Consider the following 24746-nt stretch of genomic DNA (forward strand, 5'->3'; position numbering starts at 1 on the left):
AATCCTCATGGAATGCTTTGGGTTGTGTCCTGGTTTAGGGAAAATTTGGGAGGAAGCCTCTGAACGGGCTTCCTCTAGTAAACAAATTCAAGCAGCCCCCCCCCCAACTTGTTCGGGATAAGATTCCCTCAAAGAAAAGTTGAAAAAACCTCTTTATTTAACAAGCAAAGTATTCACAAGCATAAAAAAATGAAAACAATATTAGACAATAAAATCCCTTGGTGTTCTGCAGAGGTGGCAAATTCAGCAAGTCCTTGTTGTGGAGTGTAGTTTGGCTCACTCAGTCTCTTATCAGTCCCCCTGGTGCTGGAAAATGCCGCGTCCCAGGCCCCGGTGGGCCACACGTGTGAGCTCCTAGTGCTCTTCTGGGTTTTCAGTCCAGAGCAGGTTTGAACAGTTCCAAGCAAAAGGAAAACCACAGGCCAGGGATCTTCTCAGCCTCAGCTAGTTAAAAAAATACCAAAAGCAAAGGAGAGCTGTGTGTTGCATGTCTGTGCTGCAGGCAGCACGGTCTGGGAGCAGGAATGGGGAGGAGTGAGCGCAGCTTCTGAAAACAAACTGCTGCATCTGCTCTCCCCCTCTTTGCTCAAGAACCAGTCTGAAATGGGCAAAACCTATTTCTGGGCTAAACAGATGAATGGGGACACAATTCAGCATCATAAAGTCACCTCAGGACAAGTTGGAAGGAACGGTAGAGATCATCTCATTCCATCTCTCCTTCTTCCATGGGCAGGGACAACCAGGAAAGCTTTTGCTTTGAAGTCTCGCTCTTTTGAAAGGAAGCTCAGGTAGGGAGTGGCCTGGGTGACACTGGAGACAAGGAAGGTGCTGGGAAGCAGAAAAAGTACATGGAAGTATAATGGTCCTTCTGCACTTGCCTTGGGAGAAACGCCCTGGCTGAGTTGTTCTTCCCTGGACAAGAGGTTCCACCATGGAAAGTCTTTCCAATGGACAGGAAAAGGGAGTCAGGTAGAGAAACCCTCTTAGATATCAAAGTCTCTTCTGTTAATTATTAACAACTCTGTTAATAAATGCTCCTTAGCTGTTTAACCTCAAGTGTGTCTCCAAAGCCTGACTCCACACATGGTTTTCACTCTCACTTCCCTTTCCAGAAGCAGTGGCACATTGGTTTCCCATGGATTTAAGGCAGTGGGAAGAGGAGGGACAACCTCCCCCTGAGCAAGAGCTGTGGCTGCTGCCCAGGTGTCTCCCAGGAGGAATCAGGAGCTCTTGGCAGTGCCAACATCATCCCAGCCATTGCAGGCACGTGCCTTAGGAAGGGCTCTGGTATGAGACAGGTAGCTGCCCTGCTCCCAGAGCAGCCAGAGGCTTTGGAATGGGATAAAAGAAGGAAATGAGCCATTTTGGACACTGTTTAACAGGCACAGGCTCTGCAGGGAAGCCTGGATGTTGTTTATTCTACAAATTCAGAGGGTAGGGCCTACCACAGTGGAAAGAAACAAAAACCATGAATCCAAATGTGATTGAGGGTTGGTTCCAGAATGACAAAGATCAGGACAGGCTGGACTGTGGCTGAAGCTGCTGTGCAGAGTGGCTGTGCAGCTCCTCCTGAGGGTGGCCAGGCTCAGGATGGAGGTGCTCAAGGGCTTCCCTGGACACTGATGCTGGGGAACCAGAGGATGGATGGCCCCATTCTGCAGAAGAGCAGCACAACCCCCTAATTTCTGTGCAATTAAATGGCCCAAGCATCTGGTGATGGGAATTTCCATATTCCATGTAATTTCTGGATACAGGCACAGGAGTTCAATGGAGTTCACTATCGACGCTGCACTTTACTCAGACTGATTTAGTTCTGGAATTCAAGAATGTGAGAAATTCCCACGGAAAGGATAAGGGAATGTTGCTGTCCCTCCCCAGCACTGCAGCCCTACCTGGTGTCCCTTCCCATCAGCTGGGAATGCAGGGCTGGCTCTGCTGGACAGAAGGGGAAGGATGCTCCCTGTGATCCCAACCCCTCTCCTGCCATCCAGAGGCACCAGCCCTGCAGGGATTTGGGAAATCACTGCCACCCCGTGCTGGGTGTGTCCCCAGGGATGATGGTGTCCCATTCTTTGCAGGCAAGAGCTCCCTGAAAACACCATGGAACTCATCTGCTGAGGCAAAGGAGAGGGAGTTCATTCCCTGGGGCCGAGGCCATGAGGGTGATTCCATGGGGAATAGAGCTGGGGAACAGCACTGAGCCCAGCTGCACTGCTTGGAGCCATGTGGATCCAGGAGGGAGGAGGAAAGCCATGCTGCAATGTGCTCCCTGCAGAGCATCCCACAAAAATCACCCAAGGCAATGCCCGTGCTCCTTTGTCCTGCAGGAATACAGCACGATGGGGAGGGTGATACTGTGGATATTGATTAATCAAGAGGCTCAAGGCCGGCCCCTCAGCCACTTTCCTGGGATCCTTCAGCAGAGCAGTGGATGGGATCAGCCAGCCCAGACCCCCGTGTCCATGGCAGGATCATCGCTGTGGTCAGTGTTTTCTTCTGGCTCCTCAAACACCCTGTGGAGGGAGAGTCGGAGGGACCCCACAGAGCAGGGCCTCCTGCACCTCCCCACCAAGAAGTAGATGAAGGGTTTGATGCTGTGGATGCAAGCGAGCAGGAAAACAACCTGGGAGGGCACAACAATATAACCGAGCTGCTGCAGGAAATTCCATATGGCGACGAGGAAAATGAAGAGCACAATGATGAAGATAACGATGTCGTGCCTCTTGAGTTGCTGCTGCTGGGAGCCCCACTTGGCCTTAATGAAATCGACTGTGCTGGAAATGGCCACGGGTGCAGCCAAGAGAAGCAGGACGATGGTGTTCATGGAGATGAGAGCTGCCCTGCAGTGCTCCTGCTGGTGTGATGGGCACAGGAATGTCACTGTGGGTATGAGAGTGAAGAGAGCAAAGAAGGCCCAGTATTGGACAGTTCCCACCACCCACATCAGGCGCTTGGGAAGCTCCCAGCAGCAGCAGAGCTTGCAGAGCTTGTCCACATACAACACATTGCTGCTGGTAATCAGCTGGTACAGCCCCCAGTACAGGAACACCACTGAGAGCTGGAAGAGGAAACTCAGGTACAGCACGGGCAGCATAGGAGAACAGGACACGTCCTCCACCAGGAAGAGGAGGGCGGAGGTGACCGCAATGAGAAGGAAGAGGAAGTCAATGACAGCCAGGCGAAAGATGCGATAGTTACGGCTTTTCAGGCTGAGGAGGCCGATGACAGCCCCGTTCCCAGCCAGCCCACAGAGGCAGATGAGCAGGGTCACACTGTGTATGGCCACACTGGTGGCATCTGTCTCACAGAGATGATCTCCTTCAGGGGGTGAGGCAGGAGATGGGGACACGGTGGTCACCTCCATGGATGGACGCTGGGCAGGCAGTGGGATGTGGCCCCTGGCTGTGGTCAGAGTGGATGGGCAGTCAGTGCTTGGAGAATCCAGGGATGGACCATGCGGCTCCTCAGCAGCTGCCTACAGTGGGAAGGATTCAGTGGGGAGGAGTGAGATGTGCAGGGGATGAAGGCAGTAGAAATGGTCGGGTGGGAGAGGGAGGTGGGAGGGTTGGGATGTTCCAGCACAGAGCAGAGGAGGGGGGAGCTGGGGAGGGCCCTGGGGTCAGCGGGAGAGGGTGGCAGGAACAGAGCAGCTGCTGCAGGAGAGGAAGGTGGGGTAGGGAGGAAGGCCAACATTCCACTGACCTGTTCCCTGTGGGGCAGCAGCAGGCAAAGGGCTCTGTGCAGATCAGCGGCGCTTCCTGGTACCTCTTGCTCCTTTGGGATCCATGTCCTAAAGCGGCTCCTGGCAGGTCAGGGACATGAAGGAGAAAGTGCCCAGGTCACCAGGAGCTCCTCACTCCTGCCCCACTGGCTCCTCTCTGTGCCCTGCCCTCATGTTGCTCCCCAAGGCTCAGTGCAGTCACAGGGCAGTCACAAATTGCATCTTGGGCTACATCAGAATGTTGCTTCCTCCAAGACACTTATCTTGGGTTTTTTTGCAACAGAGAAAGTGTTTTTTGTCAAATGGTCCTTGAGGAAATATTCTGCAAATGGTTTATTTCTTCCTGATTAGGAATACTCCTTCTCTGCTAAATCTTCCATATTCTGACTGCCTTCCATCTCCTGACAGGCTTTTACCATTCCTCGTATCTCGTCCCTGAGCAGTCACAGCCATGATAAAATAGAATCATAAAATATCCAGAGTTGGAAGGCAGCCACAAGCACCACGCAATTCAGCTCCTGGCCCTGCACAGGACATCCCAACAATCCCAGCCTGTGCCTGAGACCATTGTCCAAATGTTCCTTGAGCTCTGTCAGGCTGGTGCTGTGTGCAGCAGGGGAACTCCTGCCTGGGGTGGATGCTGGAAGATGTGAGGAATCCTTATGGAATTGCTTGGGTTGGAAGGAACCTTAGAGATCATCTCATTCCATTTCTCCTTCTGCCATGGGCAGGGACAACCAGGAAAACTTTTGGTTTGAAATCATTGCTCTTTTGAAGAGAAGCTCAGGTGGGGAGTGGCCTGGGTAACACTGGAGACAAGGAAGGTGCTGGGAAGTTGGAAAAGTACATTGAGGATCGTGATCTTGCTGCATTTGCTTTGGGAGAAACCCCTTGGCTGAAATGTCATTCCCTGGATAAGAGGTTGCACCATGGAAAGTTCCAACTCTCCATTGGGCAGGAAAATGGGAGACAGGGAGAGAAAAACCCTTTCAGATGTCAAAGTCTCTCTGTTCTCTTAATTATAAACAACTCCTTAGGAGTTAAAAATGCTTATGAGCATTATAAATGTTCCTAAGGTGTTTAACCTCACGTGTGTCTCAAAACCTGACTCACTTCCCATGGTTTTCACTTTCACTTCCCTTTCCAGAAGCAGTGGCACGTTGGTTTCCCCTGGATTTAAGGCAGTGGGCAAAGGAGGGACAACTTCCCCCTGAGCAAGGGCTGTGGCTGCTGCCCAGGTCTCTCCCAGGAGGAATCAGGAGCTCTTGGCAGTGCCAACATCATCCCAGCCATTGCAGGCACGTGCCTTAGGAAGGGCTCTGGTATGAGACAGGTAGCTGCCCTGCTCCCAGAGCAGCCAGAGGCTTTGGAATGGGATAAAAGAAGGAAATGAGCCATTTTGGACACTGTTTAACAGCCACAGGCACTGCAGGGAAGCCTGGATGTTGTTTATTCTACAAACTCTGTGTTGGATATTACCCCGATGGAGGCAAACAAAAACCATGAATCCAAATCTGATTGAGGGGTGGTTCCAGAATGACAAAGATCAGGACAGGCTGGACTGTGGCTGAAGCTGCTGTGCAGAGTGGCTGTGCAGCTCCTCCTGAGGGTGGCCAGGCTCAGGATGGAGGTGCTCAAGGGCTTCCCTGGGCACTGGTGCTGGGGAACCAGAGGATGGATGGCCCCATTCTGCAGGAGAGCAGCACAACCCCCTAATTTCTGTGCAATTAAATGGCCCAAGCATCTGGTGATGGGAATTTCCATATTCCATGTACTTTCTGGATACAGGCACAGGAGTTCAGTGGAGTTCCCTATCGACCCTGCACTTTACTCAGAAGGATTCAATTCTGGAATTGAAGAATGTGACAAATTCCCAGGGAAAGGATAAGGGAATGTTGCTGTCCCTCCCCAGCTCTGCAGCCCTACCTGGTGTCCCTTCCCATCAGCTGGGAATGCAGGGCTGGCTCTGCTGGACAGAAGGGGAAGGATGCTCCCTGTGATCCCAACCCCTCTCCTGCCATCCAGAGGCACCAGCCCTGCAGGGATTTGGGAAATCACTGCCACCCCGTGCTGGGTGTGTCCCCAGGGATGAAGGTGTCCCATTCTTTGCAGGCAAGAGCTCCCTGAAAACACCATGGAACTCATGTGCTGAGGCAAAGGAGAGGGAGTTCATTCCCTGGGGCCGAGGCCATGAGGGTGATTCCATGGGGAATAGAACTGGGGAACAGCACTGAGCCCAGCTGCACTGCTTGGAGCCATGTGGATCCAGGAGGGAGGAGGAAAGCCATGCTGCAATGTGCTCCCTGCAGAGCATCCCACAAAAATCACCCAAGGCAATGCCCCTGCTCCCCTGTCCTGCAGGAATACAGCACCACAGGGAGGGTGATCCCTGGATATTGATTAATCAAGAGGCTCAAGAACTGCCCCTCAGCCACTTTCCTGGGATCCTTTAGCAGAGCAGTGGAAGGGATCAGCAGGCTCAGACCACTGTGTCCATGGCAGGATCATTTCTGTGGGCTATTTTTTCTTTTGGCTCCTCAAACACCCTCTGGAGGGAGAGTCGGAGGGACCCCACAGAGCAGGGCCTCCAGCACCACCCCACCAAGAAGTAGATGAAGGGTTTGATGCTGCTGTGGATGCAGGCGAGCAGGAAAACCACCTGGGAGTGCACAGCCATGTAACCGAGCTGCTGCAGGAAATACCAGATGGTGAAGAGGAACATGAAGAATAAAATGAGGAAGGTAACGATGTCGCGCCGCTTGGGCTGCTGCTGCTGGGAGCCCCACTTGGCCTTAATTAAATCGACTGTGCTGGAAATGAGCATGGGTGCAGCCAAGAGGAGCAGGATGATGGTGTTCATGGAGATGAGAGCTGCCCTGCAGTGCTCCTGCCGCTGTGATGGGCACAGGAATGTCACCGTGGGAATGACAGTGAAGAGAGCAAAGACGGTCCAGTATTGGACACTGATCACCACCCACACCAGGCGCTCAGGAAGCTCCCAGCAGTAGCAGAGCTTGCAGAGCTTGTCCATGTACCACACATTGCTGCCGGCTATCAGCCAGAACAGCCCCCAGTACAGGGACACCACTGACAGCTGGAAGAGGAAACTCAGGTACAGCACGGGCAGGATAGGAGAGCAGGACACGTCCTCCACCAGGATGAGGAGGGCGGAGGGGACCGCAAAGAGGAGGAAGAGGAAGTCAATGACAGCCAGCTTAAAGATGCGATAGTTACAGATTTTCAGGTTGAGGAGGCCGATGGCAGCCCCGTTCCCAGCCAGCCCACAGAGGCAGATGAGCAGGGTCACACTGTGTATGGCCATGGTGGTGACATCTGTCTCACACAGATGATCTCCTTCAGTGGGTGAGGCAGGAGATGGGGATACGGTGGTCACCTCCATGGATGGACGCTGGGCAGGCAGTGGGATGTGGCCCCTGGCTGTGGTCAGAGTGGATGGGCAGTCAGTGCTTGGAGAATCCAGGGATGGACCATGCGGCTCCTCAGCAGCTGCCTGCAGTGGGAAGGATTCAGTGGGGAGGGGTGAGATGTGCAGGGGAGGAGGGCAGTGGAAATGGTGGGGGTGGGAGAGGGAGGTGGGAGGGTTGGGCTGTTCGGTAGGAGGCTGATAAATAACATAGAGAATAAACATTTCAGTTCTTCTGAAGTTGTTCCAAAGTAAAGTGGCCAAAATTTAGAACGATGTGTTATAGATGGATAATGAGATAATTGGCTCTCACAGTTAAGGGATCAATACCGTGTGAATATTAAGAGAAGCTAGATTGATATATAATTATGTTATTGTAGTCTGTTGTTTAGATGTTTAGAACTATGTTCACCCCATAGTCCCCTTCTCTCCCCTCTGTACTCTTTCCATCAGAGAGCCTGAGTCATCTAGGACAGGTAGAAAGAAGGGGTGTACAAAAGCTTGTTGCTGGGGGGGGAAGAGGTGCAGCATGAGAACACCTGACCCTCGAGTCAAGTTGCAAGAGAGCAGGCTCCAGCAATAAACACAAAGAAGGGCTGAGCGACAGACTTTGGGAGGGGCCAGGTTTAGCTGATGCAACCCCCAGAGTATCAGAGGTGAAGCATCCATCTTGAAGATCAGCCAGCCACGTGGTGGGCAGCCGTGAGGGAAGCTCCCAGGCCTGCTTCTGATTATTCAGTCCTTTTGTTGCATTTTTTCTTTAAGGTTTATTAACCATTTAAAATTTTAAAAAGTGGGTGGTTGTTTCTCACAGGATGTGAAGGCTGGCACACAGGATGACAAACATGGCAGGAACTAGTGCAGAAACAGATAAGGAGGCCTGCAGTGGTTTTGGGGCAAATTCTGGAACAGGAAGCAAGAGTGCATGGCCACAGGAAAAGTTCAAGGCAAGAGCACCTTTAATATGGCAGCATTCATTGAATATGACCACCAGAGAGACCCCTCTGAATAAACCTCCAGGATCATAAAAGGACTTGCAGGAGGAGGTGGATGCATGGAAGTGAGATCTAGGAAAATGGTGTTTGTGTATTAGATAAGAAAAACTTTTCAATGCCAACATGTGGTTCTAATGGATCAATACCCTGTTGTAAAGTCTCACCATACACACAATACAAGGAGAGATCCCTCTGTGTCCTGTGCAGGTCAAGAATTCCTGCTTCCTCATGCTTTGCACTCTGTTAGAAAGTTTGTTCTGGCCCATTTCAGTGTTAGGATAGAGACGGGATGCACAGGAGAAGAGAGAGGAGCTGGGGAGGGCCCTGGGGTCAGCGGGAGAGGGTGGCAGGAACAGAGCAGCTGCTGCAGGAGAGGAAGGTGGGGTAGGGAGGAAGGCAAACATTCCACTGACCTGTTCCCTGTGGGGCAGCAGCAGGCAAAGGGCTCTGTGCAGATCAGCGGCGCTTCCTGGTACCTCTTGCTCCTTTGGGATCCATGTCCTAAAGCGGCTCCTGGCAGGTCAGGGACATGAAGGAGAAAGTGCCCAGCTCACCAGGAGCTCCCCATTCACGTCCTGCTGGCTCCTCTCCGTGCCCTGTCTTGGTGTTGTTTTGCAAGGCATGGCGGGAGAGTCAGAAATTTAATCTTTGGCTACGTCAGAATTTCACTTCCTGTGAGTTTTTTGTCTTGACCTTTTTTTTCCTGCCATAGCGGAAGTAGCCTGACATGCAGATTTCTTTGAATGAAATTTCCTCCTGATTAGACACTCTTTTCCAAATGGGACATTCTCCAAATGCTTCCCCTCTCTCAGACGTTTCTACCATTCTTCATTTATCTACCTGAGGGGTCACTGTCCCTCCAGCAGCAGAGAGCTGCTGGTGGGGCTGGTGGTGCTGGAATGCTGCTGGCAGTGCTGGAAGTGCTCACAGCACTGTGCAAGCATCTGGGTGCTTCTCAGAAACACCTCCCATTCTGGGTTGATTTTCAGGATTATTGCCAAAACCTTCCCTAGCCCCAAGAAAGCAAACTGAGCTGAGAATTCCCATTCCTGTCATTGCAATGCAGGCTCACAGAGCCCAAGGGAAGGACAGCACTCAGTTGCTTGCAGCCAGGTCAGCAGCACTTAGAGCCCACCCTGATTACTGCCAATTGCCTTCATGATGCAATGAAAGCTATTAGGAACCACATTTTGGGGTGTTGTGATCCCCTTTCCAGCCCTTCATTAGGACTCATCCTCCTCCTCCTTGCACTTTGGAGCTCTTGTGTTTGTTTTTACCTGACCCCATCCCTCTGGGCAACCTGTGCCATGGCCTCATCACCCTCACAGGGAAGGATTTCTTCCCAATATCCAATCTGACCCCACATTCTGTCAGTGGGAAGCCATTCCCCCTTGTCCTGTCACTCCATGCCCTTGTCCAAAGTCCCTCTCCAACTGTCCTGGAGCCCCATCAGCTCCTGGATGATGAAGTGTTTGCCCTTGAAAGGATTGGGCTGGTGAGGGGATGTGAGATGCCATAGCTGGGGACACAAACACGGTGTCAGCAGGGAAGAGAGGTGACAGTTCTGGTCCCAGGGCCAGCAGTTTCCAGGAGGAGCATCCCAGATCCCTGAGGCACATGTCAGCCTGGGTGGGAATCATCTCACCTCAGCTTTCTAGGAATTCCTTGGAATTCACTGTAGGCTGCTGTCAGACTCCCAATGGAGTGTAGAGGATGACTCAGATGAAACCTGCAACTTTCTAAGGATTAAAGCCAAGAGAGCAGCATGGATTTGCCTCTTCTCCGAAGAAATGCCATTGCTGAAATCCCAAATCATCCCTCTGCTGTGTGCCAGTGCTCCCGCTCACACACAGAATTTAATAGTGCATGAATCTTCTTAGTGTGGTGAAGGTAAAGTACCACTGATTTTATGGTATACAAGGGGGAAAACTAGATTTGAACCAGTAATCAAAGTTAACAGGACATTTGTAGTGCAGGGTCATAAGGATCCATGTCAGGGGATGACAGGGGGCAAGTTCATGCAGTTCAAAAGACAAGATTTTGGGGTTGAGGTTGCTATAAAATAGAACAGAAGCTGAGATGGAGCCAAAGCGCTTTGGGCACAGGTGTGGTTGCTGGGGCTCTCTGCTGTTGCTCATTTCCCGGGCAGAGTGAAGAGCAGCTGAGGAGCAGAGGCCTGAGCCCGTGGCAGCTCTGAGGCAGCTGCCTGTGTGTGAGAGCCCTGGGGAACACGAGGCAGCACGGAGAGCAGGGGCTGTGGCAGGAGCTGGGACAGAGCCCGCGCCGGGCGCCGCTCGGGCTCACCCCGCGGGCCGCGCTCCCCTTTCCCAAGGGACCATTCCAGGGAAGCTCCTGCAGATCCCGGCCCAGGGACAGCAGCTGGAGGCTGGGAGCTGAGGGGAGTGCGCTGCGGGGAAGTTCTGCAGGCTGCCAGAGGAAACAAGGTCAGACTCTTCTCTTCCACCTTAATCAGGGCCCCCTCATTGGGTGGAACCTGGTGATTGATTTTGGGGGCCCAACTGAGGTCTGTAGGGAATTGAAAGCTATAAACAGTGTGGGAAAAGGGAGGGAATATTGAAACGAGTGTCCTGCTGAAGGAATCCATCAGCTCAGTGACATCAACTGACACCTGAGAGTCCAGCTCAGATCCATCCCAAAGCCATTTGCTCTGTGATATCTCCATGGGCAATTCCTTCCTTCTCCACTTGTTTTCCTCCTCCAGCTGTGTCCTGTCCACAGCCAGGAAGGAGGTATCTCCCTGGCTTTTGTGCCAGGCAGCCCAGAACAGGCTCCCACATCCTAGTTGCCTTCTGTCCTGTCCCTCAGCCCTGCCTGTGCTGCTGCCCATGGAAGGTGTGGCTGGGAAAAGATGGGAAAAGCCACGTTTGGGGGAGAGCAGCGTTGCTCTGGTGTCTCTGTGTGTCACCCCTCCAGCTGTGTGAGGGCAGGAGAAGCAGCAGAGGTGTCACCATGAGCACTTTGTCCCCTGGCACGGAGGGAGCCAGCCCTGCCTGCTGGAGCCAGCCCGGTGGGAAGGCATCCAAGGGGAGCTGGAGTGAGGAGAGCCACGGCAACTGGAGCCAGTGTGACCACAGGCAGTGGAGCAAAGTGCCTGTCCCACTGCTGCTGCTGCTGCTGCTGCTGCAGCTGTGCCTGTGTGGAATGGTGGGAATGGGGCTGTGCTCTGGCTCCTCATCTTCTGCATCCACAGGAACCCCATCACCCCTTATGTGCTCAGCCTGGCCATGGCTGGCTTCACCTTCCTGCTCTCCATCATCATCCCCCTGGGGCTATTTTCTGTCCCAGGGAGCTTCTGCCAGCAGCTGGGCTCGTGGGGTGTGACAGCTGGGCTGAAGGTGCCCATCCTCTTGGCTTTCGCTGCCGCTGTCTCCTGTCTGACAGCCCTCAGTGCTGTGACAGCTCTGTTTGTCCTCGTGTGTCCTGCTGGCCCTGCCACTGCTCGCAGTGCTTCCCCATGCTCCTGTGTGCCCTGCTCTGGCTGCTCTCCTTCCTGCTCACTGCCCCCCTCCATTGCTGCTCTTTGGTGCCCATGGCCTTGGTGCTGAGCTGCCTCTTCTCAGTGCTCAGCCTGGCCTGTTCTGCTCTGGCCCTGATGGCCAGGCTCCTGTGCTGCCCATGGAAACAGCTCCCAGGGAAGCTCTGTGCCCTGCTCCTGCTGCTCCTGTCATGCCCTTCCCCTTCTTCCCTGCTGATTTTGGGCACTGGCTCTTGCTGAGGGCGTTTGACTTCTCTGTCTTTGCTGCCAGCACCTCTCTCCTGCTCACCTGTGCCAAGAGCTCTGCCCTCCCTCTGATTCACTTCCTGGCTGGGAGCTGTGCAGAGGAATTCACCTCCTCTGGTAGTGTTGCCTTGCAGAGGGCTTTTGAGGCTTTTGTGCCAGAGCCAGGGCACAGGGACAACACAGTGGAGTCATCATCAAGTGGAATCATCAAGAAAGATCCTCAGCATAAAATAGAACCATAAAATATCCAGAGTTGGAAGGGACCCACAATGTTGATGGAGTTGAGCTCGTGGCCCTGCACAGGACATCCCAAGAATCCCAGGCTGTGCCTGAGAGCATTGTCCAAATGCTCCTTGAGCTCTGCCAGGCTGGTGCTGTGTGCAGCAGGGGCACTCCTGCCTGGGGTGGTAGTGAGTGACACAAGGAATCCTCATGGAATGCTTTGGGTTGTGTCCTGCTTTAGGGAAAATTTGGGAGGAAGCCTCTGAACAGAGGCTGTAAACAAATTCAAGCAGCCCCCCCCCCCCCCCCCCAACTTGTTTGGGAAAAGATTTCTTTAAGGAAAAGTGGAAAAAAACTGTTTATTTAACAAGCAAAGTATTCACAAGCATAAAAAAAATTGAAAACAATATTAGACAATAAAATCCCTTGGTGTTCTGCAGAGGTGGCAAATTCAGCCAGTCCTTGTTGTGGAGTGTAGTTTGGCTCACTCAGTCTCTTATCAGTCCCCCTGGTGCTGGAAAATGCTGCGTCCCAGGCCCCGGTGGGCCACAGGTGTGAGCTCCCAGTGCTCTTCTGGGTTTTCAGTCCAGAGCAGGTTTGAACAGTGTGGTGAGCTTTTTGGATAATTGGTTAGCTGAGAAAGGCCACTTCGATGTGATACCGTTGGATAAGGATAGGGGAAACAAGCTGGGGATTAAGGAACCAGTGTCCAATCACTGACAAAGGTCATGGTGACCTTCGCTGAAACAGGAAGATGGGGGAGAAAATCGCTTGCCAGAAAATGAAGATAGCCTAGGTAGAGAAGCTATAAGAATGTAAACATAGAAACAAAATAATCATTAGAGAATAGAAGTAGGTGTGGTTGATCTAAGTGTGCTTTAACCAATAATGAGCTCAGCTTTTGCAATATGTATAAGCTTCATTAACACCAACATAAACATGTGTGAGCTATCAATAAACTTTGGGATTTGCTGTTCACGCATATTGTGTGCTGCAATTCTTCCACCGTTCACGACAAATGGAGACCCCGAGACGTGATTCGCCGGTAGCCACGGTCGATCGGTGTAAGGAGTTCGGGTCCTGCCTTGTCGGGTCCGGCTGTCTGTCTCTGCCCCGACACGGGTAGAGTGGTTCTTGGGTGGCACGCGATTCAAAGGACGAGTCTGGACTCTTCGGCTTTTCGATCTTCTGATTGTTTATTATTTCTTATCTACAAAATTTTCTGTCTGCCCAACAGAGGTCTGATCTGCAAGCAGTCACAGGCACTCTCTGACCACCCACAGGGCGGTCATGTCTTTTTATAGTAAAATCTACGTACACAATATTTACCTTAATTTCCCAATGCTTTTCACCCATGTTGGCAAGTGCACCTTCACGAGAAACCAATCCCCAAGTGCCAACATCATCACAGGAGATGGAGGACAAGAAGAAGAAAGAAGAAGGACGAGACACGCCCTGATCCCTCCATCTTGTCTCCATAACCCCCCTGTACCAAAAACCTTAAAGTTTATATTTCACCCTCTAAACGTGTCTCTCTTACACCTTTTACTCTAAAGTGATTCTCTTGTCCTCAAACTCTTGTTACTTCTGTGGATGGATCAAAATCAAGCCACCAAACACTCTTGGCAACATTCCAGGATTTTCGAGACCCCCCAAGGGTTCTCCTGGCATCTCTGGACATCGGGAACGATGTGCTGAGATCCCACACTACCTCAGCTGAGGATGACGAAAGCACCGCTGAAAAAGGGAAAGTGCCGCCCCCTGGGTGAACTCATCGGAGACCCCGGCCGATATGTGCTGCCGGAGCCTGCAAGGGCTGCAAGAAGTGCGCTGTTATCTTTAACATGGATAAAGAAAGGCAAGCAGCATATGATTTATTTACTGGCTTTTTGCAAAAGCGTAAGGTTAAGGGTATAGATTTGCAGAAAGAGCTATATGGGTTGTTAGCTCATGGGTATGCACAGGGACTTTTTCGAAATCCTCACACAGTGCATGAGTTGTCAGAGTGACGTATATTTGGGGATAAGTTGTGGCAGGCAGTCATAGATGATGATAAAACCGCGAGAAAGTTGGGAAAGTTATGGCGATTCGTGCATGATGAATTGCTGAAATATCAGGCAGAGGAAAGAGCTGCTCAGCAGGCTAGTGCAGCCCATGAAAAAAACAGGAATTATGGGGACTGGTTTTGTTCCCCGTTACTCCCTGTTACGTCCACAGTCAATCTGCCGCCGGCATCGCCTTCTGCTTTAAACGGCAGTTCCCCACCGACACCGGCGCCTGCTTTAAGCAACACGGCCCCGCCAACATCGGCGCCTGCTTTAAGTAGCACTTCCTTGCCTACTTCGGTTCCTGCTTTACACGGCAGTCCCCTGCCGGCACCGGCACCTACTTTAAGCGGCGGCTCCCCGCCGACATTAGCTCCTGCTCTAAACACCAGCTCCCTGCCAGTATCAGCTCCTGCTTCAGGCAGCAGCTTCCCCCCCGCATGTACTCCAGCAGTGCCGTCCGCGCCGCCTGCCCTGGTGTCAAACCCTACACCTCCTCCGCCTAGTAATGCGCCCATCCCCGGGTCAGAGAGTGACCTAGCAGGGGCCATTGCACAGCAGCGAAGGGAGGCATGGGTGGCGGTAGCGAAAGAATTCATGGACACGGGGGATGACGAAGCAATATCGGCTGCTATGGAAATTGCCTGTCCAGTGGTTTATTCTCCCCTGGCGGGGGGAGGGTTTCAGGGTACAATAACTGCTTTGGATTGGAAATTGTTATCACAGTTACGATCCACGGTTAGTCAATTTGGAGTAACCAGTGAACCCACAACACCGGAGCCTGCAGACGCCGCTCGGGAAACGGCAGAGCCAGCGCGCCCACCAGCCGCCGCGCCCAGACACAAGTAGCAGCTGTCACCGCTTCAGCTCAACCTGCCTCCAGCCCGCCACCGCCGGGAGCCTCGGATTGGACCTGGCAGCCGCAGCCACAGTAACCCTGATGACCACCCACCCAGAAAAGGTTCCAACTAGAGTGAAGGGACCACTCATTATTGATGGATTACCTATGGGAGCTTTGCTTTTAGGACGTTCCTCGGCTACCATGATGGGAATGTTTGTTTTATCTAGAATAATAGACGCTGACTATACAGGGGAGATTTCTATTATGGTGCATACTCTTTTTCCACCTATGCAAATCGAAAAAGGGCAAAGAATGGCTCAAATCTTTCAGCTGAAGATCATGGTTACGCTCTATTGTTAAGGTTGGCATTGTAGTAGCTATTGTAGCTTTGTTGTTAGTATTAATTTTGCCATGTTTTTGTATATGCTTACAGAATATGGTGCAAAAGATGATAGCTACCGCATTTAATCAAACCATGCTTGTTCAACAGAAAAATGGGGGAAATGTGGAGAGCTTTGTGGATAATTGGCTAGCTGAGAAAGGCCACTTCGATGTGATACCGTTGGATAAGGATAGGGGAAACAAGCTGGGGATTAAGCAACCAGTGTCCAATCCCTGACAAAAGTCATGGTGACCTTCGCTGAAACAGGAAGATGGGGGAGAAAATCGCTTGCCAGAAAATGAAGATAGCCTAGGTAGAGTAGCTATAAGAATGTAAACATAGAAACAAAATAATACTTAGAGCATAGAAGTAGGTGTGGTTGATCTAAGTGTGCTTTAACCAATAATGAGCTCAACTTTTGCAATATGTATAAGCTTCATTAACACCAATATAAACATGTGTGAGCTATCAATAAACTTTGGGATTTGCTGTTCACGCATATTGTGTGCTGCAATTCTTCCGCTGTTCACGACAGAACAGTTCCAAGCAAAAGGAAAGCAACAGTCCAGGGAACTTCTGAGCCTCAGCTAGTTAAAAAAATACCAAAAGCAAAGGAGTGCTGTGTGTTGCATGTCTGTGCTGCAGACAGCACGGTCTGGGAGCAGGAATGGGGAGGAGTGAGCACAGCTTCTGAAAACAAACTGCTGCATCTGCTCTCCCTCTCTTTGCTCAAGAACCAGTCTGAAATGGGCAAAACCTATTTCTGGGCTAAACAGGTGAATGGGGACACAATTCAGCTCATAAAGTCACCCCAGGACAAGTTGGAAGGAACAGGAGAGATCATCTCATTCCATCTCTCCTTCTTCCATGGGCAGGGACAACCAGGAAAACTTTTGCTTTGAAGTCTCGCTCTTTTGAAAGGAAGCTCAGGTAGGGAGTGGCCTGGGTGACACTGGAGACAAGGAAGGTGCTGGGAAGCAGAAAAAGTACATGGAAGTATAATGGTCCTTCTGCACTTGCCTTGGGAGAAACGGCCTGGCTGAGTTGTTCTTCCCTGGACAAGAGGTCCCACCATGGAAAGTCTTTGCAATGGACAGGAAAAGGGAGTCAGGGAGAGAAAAACCCTCTTAGATATACAAGACTCTTCTGTTAATTATTAACAACTCTGGTAATAAATGCTCCTTAGCTGTTAAACCTCAAGTGTGCCTCCAAAGCCTGACTCCACACATGGTTTTCACTTTCACTTCCCTTTCCAGAAGCAGTGGCACGTTGGTTTCCCCTGGTTTTAAGGCAGTGGGTAGAGGAGGGACAACTTCCCCCTGAGCAAGAGCTGTGGCTGCTGCCCGGTCTCTCCCAGGAGGAATCAGGAGCTCTTGGCAGTGCCAACATCATCCCAGCCATTGCAGGCACGTGCCTTAGGAAGGGCTCTGGTATGAGACAGGTAGCTGCCCTGCTCCCAGAGCAGCCAGAGGCTTTGGAATGGGGTAAAAGAAGGAAATGAGCCATTTTGGACACTGTTTAACAGAGACAGGCTCTGCAGGGAAGCCTGGTTGTTGTTTATTCTACAAATTCGGAAGGTGAGATCTTCGACAGTGGAAAGAAACAAAAACCATGAATCCAAATCTGATTGAGGGGTGGTTCCAGAATGACAAAGATCAGGACAGGCTGGACTGTGGCTGAAGCTGCTGTGCAGAGTGGCTGTGCAGCTCCTCCTGAGGGTGGCCAGGCTCAGGCTGGAGGTGCTCAAGGGCTTCCCTGGACACTGATGCTGGGGAACCAGAGGATGGATGGCCCCATTCTGCAGAAGAGCAGCACAACCCCCTAATTTCTGTGCAATTACATGGTCCAAGCATCTGGTGATGGGAAATTCCATATTCCATCTACTTTCTGGATACAGGCAGAGGAGTTCAATGGAGTTCACTATCGACGCTGCACTTTACTCAGAAGGATTCAATTCTGGAATTGAAGAATGTGACAAATTCCCAAGGAAAGGATAAGGGAATGTTGTCCCTCCCCAGCTCTGCAGCCCTACCTGGTGTCCCTTCCCATCAGCTGGGAATGCAGGGCTGGCTCTGGTGGACAGAAGGGGAAGGATGCTCCCTGTGATCCCAACCCCTCTCCTGCCATCCAGAGGCACCAGCCCTGCAGGGATTTGGGAAATCACTGCCACCCTGTGCTGGGTGTGTCCCCAGGGATGAAGGTGTGCCATCCTTTGCAGGCAGGATCTCCCTGAAATCACCATGGAACTCATCTGCTGAGCCAAAGGAGAGGGAGTCCATTCCCTGGGGCCGAGGCCATGAGGGTGATTCCATGGGGAATAGAGCTGGGGAACAGCACAGAGCCCAGCTGCACTGCTTGGAGCCATGTGGATCCAGGAGGGAGGAGGAAAGCCATGCTGCAATGTGCTCCCTGCAGAGCATCCCACAAAAATCACCCAAGGCAAAGCCCATGCTCCTTTGTCCTGCAGGAATACAGCACCATGGGGAGGGTAATACTGTGGATATTGATTAATCAAGAGGCTCAAGGACTGCCCCTCAGCCACTTTCCTGGGGTCCTTCAGCAGAGCAGTGGAAGGGATCAGCAGGCTCAGACCACTGTGTCCCTGGCAGGATCATTTCTGCGGGCTGTTTTTTCTTTTGGCTCCTCAAACACCCTGTGGAGGGAGAGCTGGAGGGACCCCACAGAGCAGGGCCTCCTGCATCCCCCCAGCAAGAAGTAGATGAAGGGTTTGATGGTGCTGTGGATGCAAGCGAGCAGGAAAACAACCTGGGAGGACACAACAATGTAACCGAGCTGCTGCAGGAAATTCCAGAGGATGAGGAGGAACATGAAGAGCCCAACGAGGAAGGTAACGATGTCGCGCCTCTTAGGTTCCTGCTGCTGGGAGCCCCACTTGGCCTTAATGAAATCGACTGTGCTGGAAATGGCCACGGGTGCAGCCAAGAGGAGCAGGATGAGGATGTTCATGGAGATGAGAGCTGCCCGGCAGTGCTCCTGCTGGTGTGATGGGCACAGGAATGTCACCATGGGAATGACAGTGAAGAGAGGAAAGAAGGCCCAGTATTGGACACTGATCACCACCCACATCAGGCGCTCGGGAAGCTCCCAGCAGCAGTGGAATGTGCAGAGCTTGTACACATACAGCACATTGCTGCTGCATATCAGCCGGAACAGCCCCCAGTACAGGGGCACCACTGACAGCTGGAAGAGGAAACTCAGGTACAGAAGGGGGAGGATAGGAGAGCAGGACAAGTCCTCCACCAGGAGGAGGAGGGCGGAGGGGACCGCAAGGAGGAGGAAGAGGAAGTCAATGACAGCCAAGTCAAAGAATCTAGAGTTAAAGTTTTTCAGTCTAAGAAGGCCAATGACAGCCCCGTTCCCAGCCAGCCCACAGAGGCCGATGAGCAGGGTCACACTGTGTATGGCCATGGTAGTGGCATCTGTCTCACAGAGATGATCTCCTTCAGTGGGTGAGGCAGGAGATGGGGACACGGTGGTCACCTCCATGGATGGATGCTGGGCAGGCAGTGGGATGTGGCCCCTGGCTGTGGTCAGAGTGGATGGGCAGTCAGTGCTTGGAGAATCCAGGGATGGACCATGTGGCTCCTCAGCAGCTGCCTGCAGTGGGAAGGATTCAGTGGGGAGGAATGAGATGTGCAGGGGAGGAGGGCGGTGGGAATTGTGGGGTGGGAGAGGGAGGTGGGAGGGTTGGTCTGTTTGGCAGGAGGCTGATAAATAACAGAGAAAAGAAACATTTTCAGTTCTTCTGAAGTTGTTCAAAAGCAAAGCGGCCAAAATTTAGAACCATGTGTTATAGATGGATAATGAGATAATTGAGTCTCACAGTTAAGGGATGAATACTGTGTCAATATTAATAGAAGTTTTATGGATATATAATTATGTTATTGTAGTCTGTTGTTTAGATGTCCCCTGTTCTCCCCATAGTCCCCTTCTCTCCCCTCTGTAATGTTTCCATCAGAGAGCCTGAGTCATCTAGGACAGGTAGAAAGAAGGGGTGTACAGAAGCTTGTTGCTGGGGGGGGAAGAGGTGCAGCATGAGAACACCTGACCCTCGAGTCAAGTTGCAAGAGAGCAGGCTCCAGCAATAAACACAAAGAAGGGCTGACTGACAGACTTTGGGAGGGGCCAGGTTTAGCTGATGCAACCCCCAGGGTATCAGAGGTGAAGCATCCATCTTGAAGATCAGCCAGACACGTGGTGGGCAGCCGTGAGGGAAGCTCCCAGGCCTGCTTCTCCTTATTTATTCTTTTTGTTGCATTTTTTCTTTAAGGTTTATTAACCATCTAAAATTTTAAAAAGTGGATGGTTGTTTCTCAGAGGATGTAAAGACTGGCACACAGGATGACAAACATGGCAGGAACCAGTGCAGAAACAGATAAGGAGGCCTGCAGTGATTTTGTGGCAAATTGTGGAACAGGAAGCCAGAGTGCATGGCCAGAGGAAAAATTCAAGGCAAGGGCACCTTTAATATGGCTGCATTCATTGAATATGACCACCAGAGAGACACTGCTTAATAAACCTCCAGGATCATAAAATGACTTGCAGGAGGAGGTGGATGCATGGAAATGAGTTCTAGGAAAATGGTGTTTGTGTATTAGATAAGAAAAACTTTTTAATGCCTACATGTGGTTCTAATGGATTAACACCCTGTTGTAAAGTCTCACCATACACACAATACAAGGAGAGATCCCTCTGTGTCCTGTGCAGGTCAAGAATTCCTGCTTCCTCATGCTTTGCACTGTGTTAGAAAGTTTGTTCTGGCCCATTTCAGTATTAGGACACAGACGGGATGCACAGGAGGAGAGAGAGGAGCTGGGGAGGGCCCTGGGGTCAGCGGGAGAGGGTGGCAGGAACAGAGCAGCTGCTGCAGGAGAGGAAGGTGGGGTAGGGAGGAAGGCAAACATTCCACTGACCTGTTCCCTGTGGGGCAGCAGCAGGCAAAGGGCTCTGTGCAGATCAGCGGCGCTTCCTGGTACCTCTTGCTCCTTTGGGATCCATGTCCTAAAGCGGCTCCTGGCAGGTCAGGGACATGAAGGAGAAAGTGCCCAGGTCACCAGGAGCTCCTCACTCCTGCCCCACTGGCTCCTCTCTGTGCCCTGTCCTTGTGTTGCTCCTCCAGGCTCAGTGGGGTCATAGGGCAGGTGGAAGTTGTTTTACAGCTTTGGGTGTGTCAGAGCTCCACTCCCTCTCAATTATTTATCTTGAATTTTTTTTTTTCTTTGCCACAACGGAATTGGATTTTGTCAAAAGTCCACATGAAGAATTTTGCAAATGGCTCCTCATTTCCTTCTGATTAGAAACACTCCTTCCCTGCAGAATGTCCCGTACTCCAACCGCCTTCTCTCTCTCTCTACCATTCCGTGTTTCTCTTCCCTGAGGGGTCACTGTCTGTCCAGCAGCAGAGGGATGCTGGTGGTGCTGGTGGCACTGGAATGCTGCTGGCAGTGCTGGTAGTGCTGGTGAAGCATCTGGGTGCTTGTCAGAAACAGCTCCCATTCTGGGAAGAGCTCCAGAACCACTGCCAAAACCTCCCCTGTGCCCAAGGAAGCACAAATGAGGCAAGAACTCCCATTTTTGTCATTCCAGTGCAGGCTCACAGAGCCCAAGGGAAGGACAGCACTCAGTTGCTTGCAGCCAGGCTGTCAGCACTTGGAGCCCACCCTGATTACTGCCAATGCCCTTGATGATGCAATGAAAGCTATCAGGGACCAGGGTGCTGTAAATCCCCTGCCAGCCCTTCACCAGAGCTGCTCCTCCTCCTACTCAGTCCTGGGAACACTTGGGCTTGTTTTTGTGCTTGTCTGATCCCTGACTGTCCCTCTGCCAGCAGGGACACTTTCCACTATCCCACGTTGCTCCAAACCCCATTCAGCCTGGCCTTGGACACTTCCAGGGATCCAGGGACAGCCAGAGCCTCTCTGGCCAATGTATGGAAAGGCATCAACACCCTCACAGGGAAGGATTTCTTCCCAATATCCAATCTGACCCCACCCTATTGTAGTGGGAAGTCATTCCCCCTTGTCCTGTCACTCCATGCCCTTGTCCAAAGTCCCTCTCCAACTCTCCTGGAGCCCCATCAGCTCCTGGATGATAAAGTGTTTGCCCTTGAAAGGATTGGGCTGGTGAGGGGATGTGAGATTGCATAGCTGGGGACACAAACACGGTGTCAGCAGGAAGAGAGGTGACAGTTCTGGTCCCAGGGCCAGCAGTTTCCAGCAGGAGCATCCCAGATCCCTGAGGCACATGCCAGCCTGGGTGGGAATCATCTCACCTCAGCTTTCTAGGAATTCCTTGGAATTCACTGTAGGCTGCTGTCAGACTCCCAATGGAGTGTAGAGGATGACTCAGATGAAACCTGCAACTTTCTAAGGATTAAAGCCAAGAGAGCAGCATGGATTTGCCTCTTCTCAGAAGAGATGACATTGCTGAAATCCGAAATCATCCCTCTGCTGTGTGCCAGTGCTCCAGCTCACACACAGAATTTATTCTTGCTTGAATCTTCTTGGAAACTGAATGGTGAAGGTCTGGTGCCACTTAAATTGTGGTATACAAGTGGGGAAACCACATTTGAAACAGAAATATAAGTTTAACAGCACATTTGTAGTTCAGGGTCATAAGGATCCACGTCAGGGGATGACAGGGGGCAAGTTCAGGCTGTTCAGAAGACAAGATTTTGGGGTTGAGGTTGCTATAAAATCGAACAGAAGCTGAGATGGAGCCAAAGCGCTTTGGGCACAGGTGTGGTTGCTGGGGCTCTCTGCTGTTGCTCATTTCCCGGGCAGAGTGAAGAGCAGCTGAGGAGCAGAGGCCTGAGCCCGTGGCAGCTCTGAGGCAGCTGCCTGTGTGTGAGAGCCCTGGGGAACACGAGGCAGCACGGAGAGCAGGGGCTGTGGCAGGAGCTGGGACAGAGCCCGCGCCGGGCGCCGCTCGGGCTCACCCCGCGGGCCGCGCTCCCCTTTCCCAAGGGACCATTCCAGGGAAGCTCCTGCAGATCCCGGCCCAGGGACAGCAGCTGGAGGCTGGGAGCTGAGGGGAGTGCGCTGCGGGGAAGTTCTGCAGGCTGCCAGAGGAAACAAGGTCAGACTCTTCTCTTCCACCTTGATCAGGGCCCCCTCATTGGGTGGAACCTGGTGATTGATTTTGGGGGCCCAACTGAGGTCTGTAGGGAATTGAAAGCTATAAACAGTGTGGGGAAAGGGAGGGAATATTGAAACAAGTGTTCTGCTGAAGGAATCCATCAGCTCAGTGACATCAACTGACACCTGAGAGTCCAGCTCAGATCCATCCCAAAGTCATTTGCTCTCTGATATCTCCATGGGCAATTCCTTCCTTCTCCACTTGTTTTCCTCCTCCAGCTGTGTCCTGTCCACAGCCAGGAAGGAGGTATCTCCCTGGCTTTTGTGCCAGGCAGCCCAGACCAGGCTCCCACATCCTAGTTGCCTTCTGTCCTGTCCCTCAGCCCTGCCTGTGCTGCTGCACATGGAAGCTGTGGCTGGGAAAAGATGGGAAAAGCCACGTTTGGGGGACAGCAGCGTTGCTCTGGTATCTCTGTGTGTCACCCCTCCAGCTGTGTGAGGGCAGAAGAAGCAGCAGAGGTGTCACCATGAGCACTTTGTCCCCTGGCACGGAGGGAGCCAGCCCTGCCTGCTGGAGCCAGCCCGGTGGGAAGGCATCCAAGGGGAGCTGGAATGAGGAGAGCCATGGCAACTGGAGCCAGTGTGACCACAGGCAGTGGAGCAAAGTGCCTGTCCCACTGCTGCTGCTGCTGCTGCTGTGCCTGTGTGGAATGGTGGGAATGGGGCTGTGCTCTGGCTTCTCGGCCAACAGCAGTGCCCTCCCTCTGATTCACTTCCTGGCTGGGAGCTGTGCAAAGGAACTCACCCCCTCTGTTAGTGTTTCCTTGCTGAGGCCTTTTGAGGATGTGCCGGTGCCAGGGCAACACAGGGGAGTCATCATCAAGTGGAATCATCATGAAACAGAGTCATCAGAATATAGAACATTAAAATATCCAAAGTTGGAAGGGACTCACAAGGATCATGGAATTCAGCTCCTGGCCCTGCACAGGACATCGCAACAATCCCAGCCTGTGCCTGAGAGCATTGTCCAAATGCTCCTTGAGCTCTGCCAGGCTGGTGCTGTGTGCAACAGGGGAACTCCTGCCTGGGGTGGATGCTGGATGTAATGAGGAATCATCATGGAATGCTTTGGGTTGTGTCCTGGTTTAGGGTAAATTTGGGCAGAAACCTCCAAATGGGATCCCTCTAGAAAACAAATTCAAGCAGCAGCTGGTACAGGAAAAGATTTCCTTAGAGAAATGTGGAAAAAAACTGTTTATTTAACAAACAAATTGTACACAAGCATAAAAAAATGAAAACAATATTAAACAATAAAATCCCTTGGTGTTCTGCAGAGGTGGCAAATTCAGCAAGTCCTTGTTGTGGAGTGTAGTTTGGCTCACTCAGTCTCTTATCAGTCCCCCTGGTGCTGGAAAATGCCGCGTCCCAGGCCCCGGTGGGCCACAGGTGTGAGCTCCCAGTGCTCTTCTGGGTTTTCAGTCCAGAGCAGGTTTGAACATTTCCAAGCAAAAGGAAAACCACAGTCCAGGGAACTTCTCAGCCTCAGCTAGTTCAAAAAATACCAAAAGCAAAGGAGAGCTGTCTGTTGCATGTCTGTGCTGCAGACAGCACGGTCTGGGAGCAGGAATGCGGAGGAGTGAGCGCAGCTTCTGAAAACAAACTGCTGCATCTGCTCTCCCCCTCTTTGCTCAAGAACCAGTCTGAAATGGGCAAAACCTATTTCTGGGCTAAACAGATGAATGGGGACACAATTCAGCATCATAAAGTCACCTCAGGACAAGTTGGAAGGAACAGGAGAGATCACCTCATTCCATCTCTCCTTCTTCCATGGGTAGGGACAACCAGGAAAGCTTTTGCTTTGAAGTCTTGCTCTTTTGAAAGGAAGCTCAGGTAGGGAGTGGCCTGGGTGACACTGGAGACAAGGAAGGTGCTGGGAAGCAGAAAAAGTACATGGAAGTATAATGGTCCTTCTGCACTTGCCTTGGGAGAAACGCCCTGGCTGAGTTGTTCTTCCCTGGACAAGAGGTTGCACCATGGAAAGCCTTTGCAATGGACAGGAAATGGGAGTCAGGGAGAGAAAACCCCTCTTTGACATCAAAGTGTCTTTTGTTAATTATTAACAACTCAGTTAATAAATGCTCTTTAACCTCACATGTGCCTCAAATCCTGACTCCACACATGGTTTTCACTCTCACTTCCCTTTCCAGAAGCAGTGGCACGTTGGTTTCCCCTGGATTTAAGGCAGTGGGAAAAGGAGGGACAACTTCCCCCTGAGCA

At 51.8% G+C, this 24746-nt stretch overlaps 3 protein-coding genes, 1 long non-coding RNA gene and 1 pseudogene across 4 annotated transcripts; 1 reads left to right on the forward strand and 4 right to left on the reverse strand.

Moving 5' to 3' along the window:
• Positions 1 to 1374: 1374 nt before the first annotated feature.
• LOC139590571 (mas-related G-protein coupled receptor member H-like) lies at positions 1375 to 8682 on the reverse strand. Its single transcript, XM_071428284.1, has 3 exons — positions 8554 to 8682; positions 3703 to 3802; positions 1375 to 3475 (listed from the first exon to the last, which is right to left on the reverse strand). Exon 3 carries the CDS (start codon positions 3362 to 3364, stop codon positions 2438 to 2440), a length of 927 nt encoding a protein of 308 aa, XP_071284385.1. The 5' UTR covers positions 3365 to 3475; positions 3703 to 3802; positions 8554 to 8682; the 3' UTR covers positions 1375 to 2437.
• Positions 6201 to 7109, reverse strand: LOC139590639 (mas-related G-protein coupled receptor member H-like). Its single transcript, XM_071428389.1, has one exon. The coding sequence runs from the start codon at positions 7041 to 7043 to the stop codon at positions 6201 to 6203; it is 843 nt and encodes a 280-aa protein (XP_071284490.1). The 5' UTR covers positions 7044 to 7109.
• Positions 8683 to 11110: 2428 nt separating the features above from the next.
• On the forward strand, positions 11111 to 12124 carry LOC139590640 (mas-related G-protein coupled receptor member A-like; annotated as a pseudogene).
• A 321-nt stretch (positions 12125 to 12445) lies between these two features.
• Positions 12446 to 13990, reverse strand: LOC139590579 (uncharacterized). The gene is made up of 2 exons (XR_011679359.1): positions 13816 to 13990; positions 12446 to 13188 (listed from the first exon to the last, which is right to left on the reverse strand). It is a non-coding gene; the product is annotated as an uncharacterized lncRNA (long non-coding RNA).
• A 2899-nt stretch (positions 13991 to 16889) lies between these two features.
• LOC139590566 (mas-related G-protein coupled receptor member B4-like) lies at positions 16890 to 18863 on the reverse strand. The gene has a single exon (XM_071428280.1). The coding sequence runs from the start codon at positions 18799 to 18801 to the stop codon at positions 17959 to 17961; it is 843 nt and encodes a 280-aa protein (XP_071284381.1). The 5' UTR covers positions 18802 to 18863; the 3' UTR covers positions 16890 to 17958.
• Between the last annotated feature and the right edge of the window lie 5883 nt (positions 18864 to 24746).

Source organism: Agelaius tricolor, unplaced genomic scaffold, assembly GCF_023055355.1.
Source record: "Agelaius tricolor isolate 1412-34295 unplaced genomic scaffold, bAgeTri1.0.p SCAF_5, whole genome shotgun sequence".
Lineage (NCBI taxonomy): Eukaryota > Metazoa > Chordata > Aves > Passeriformes > Icteridae > Agelaius > Agelaius tricolor.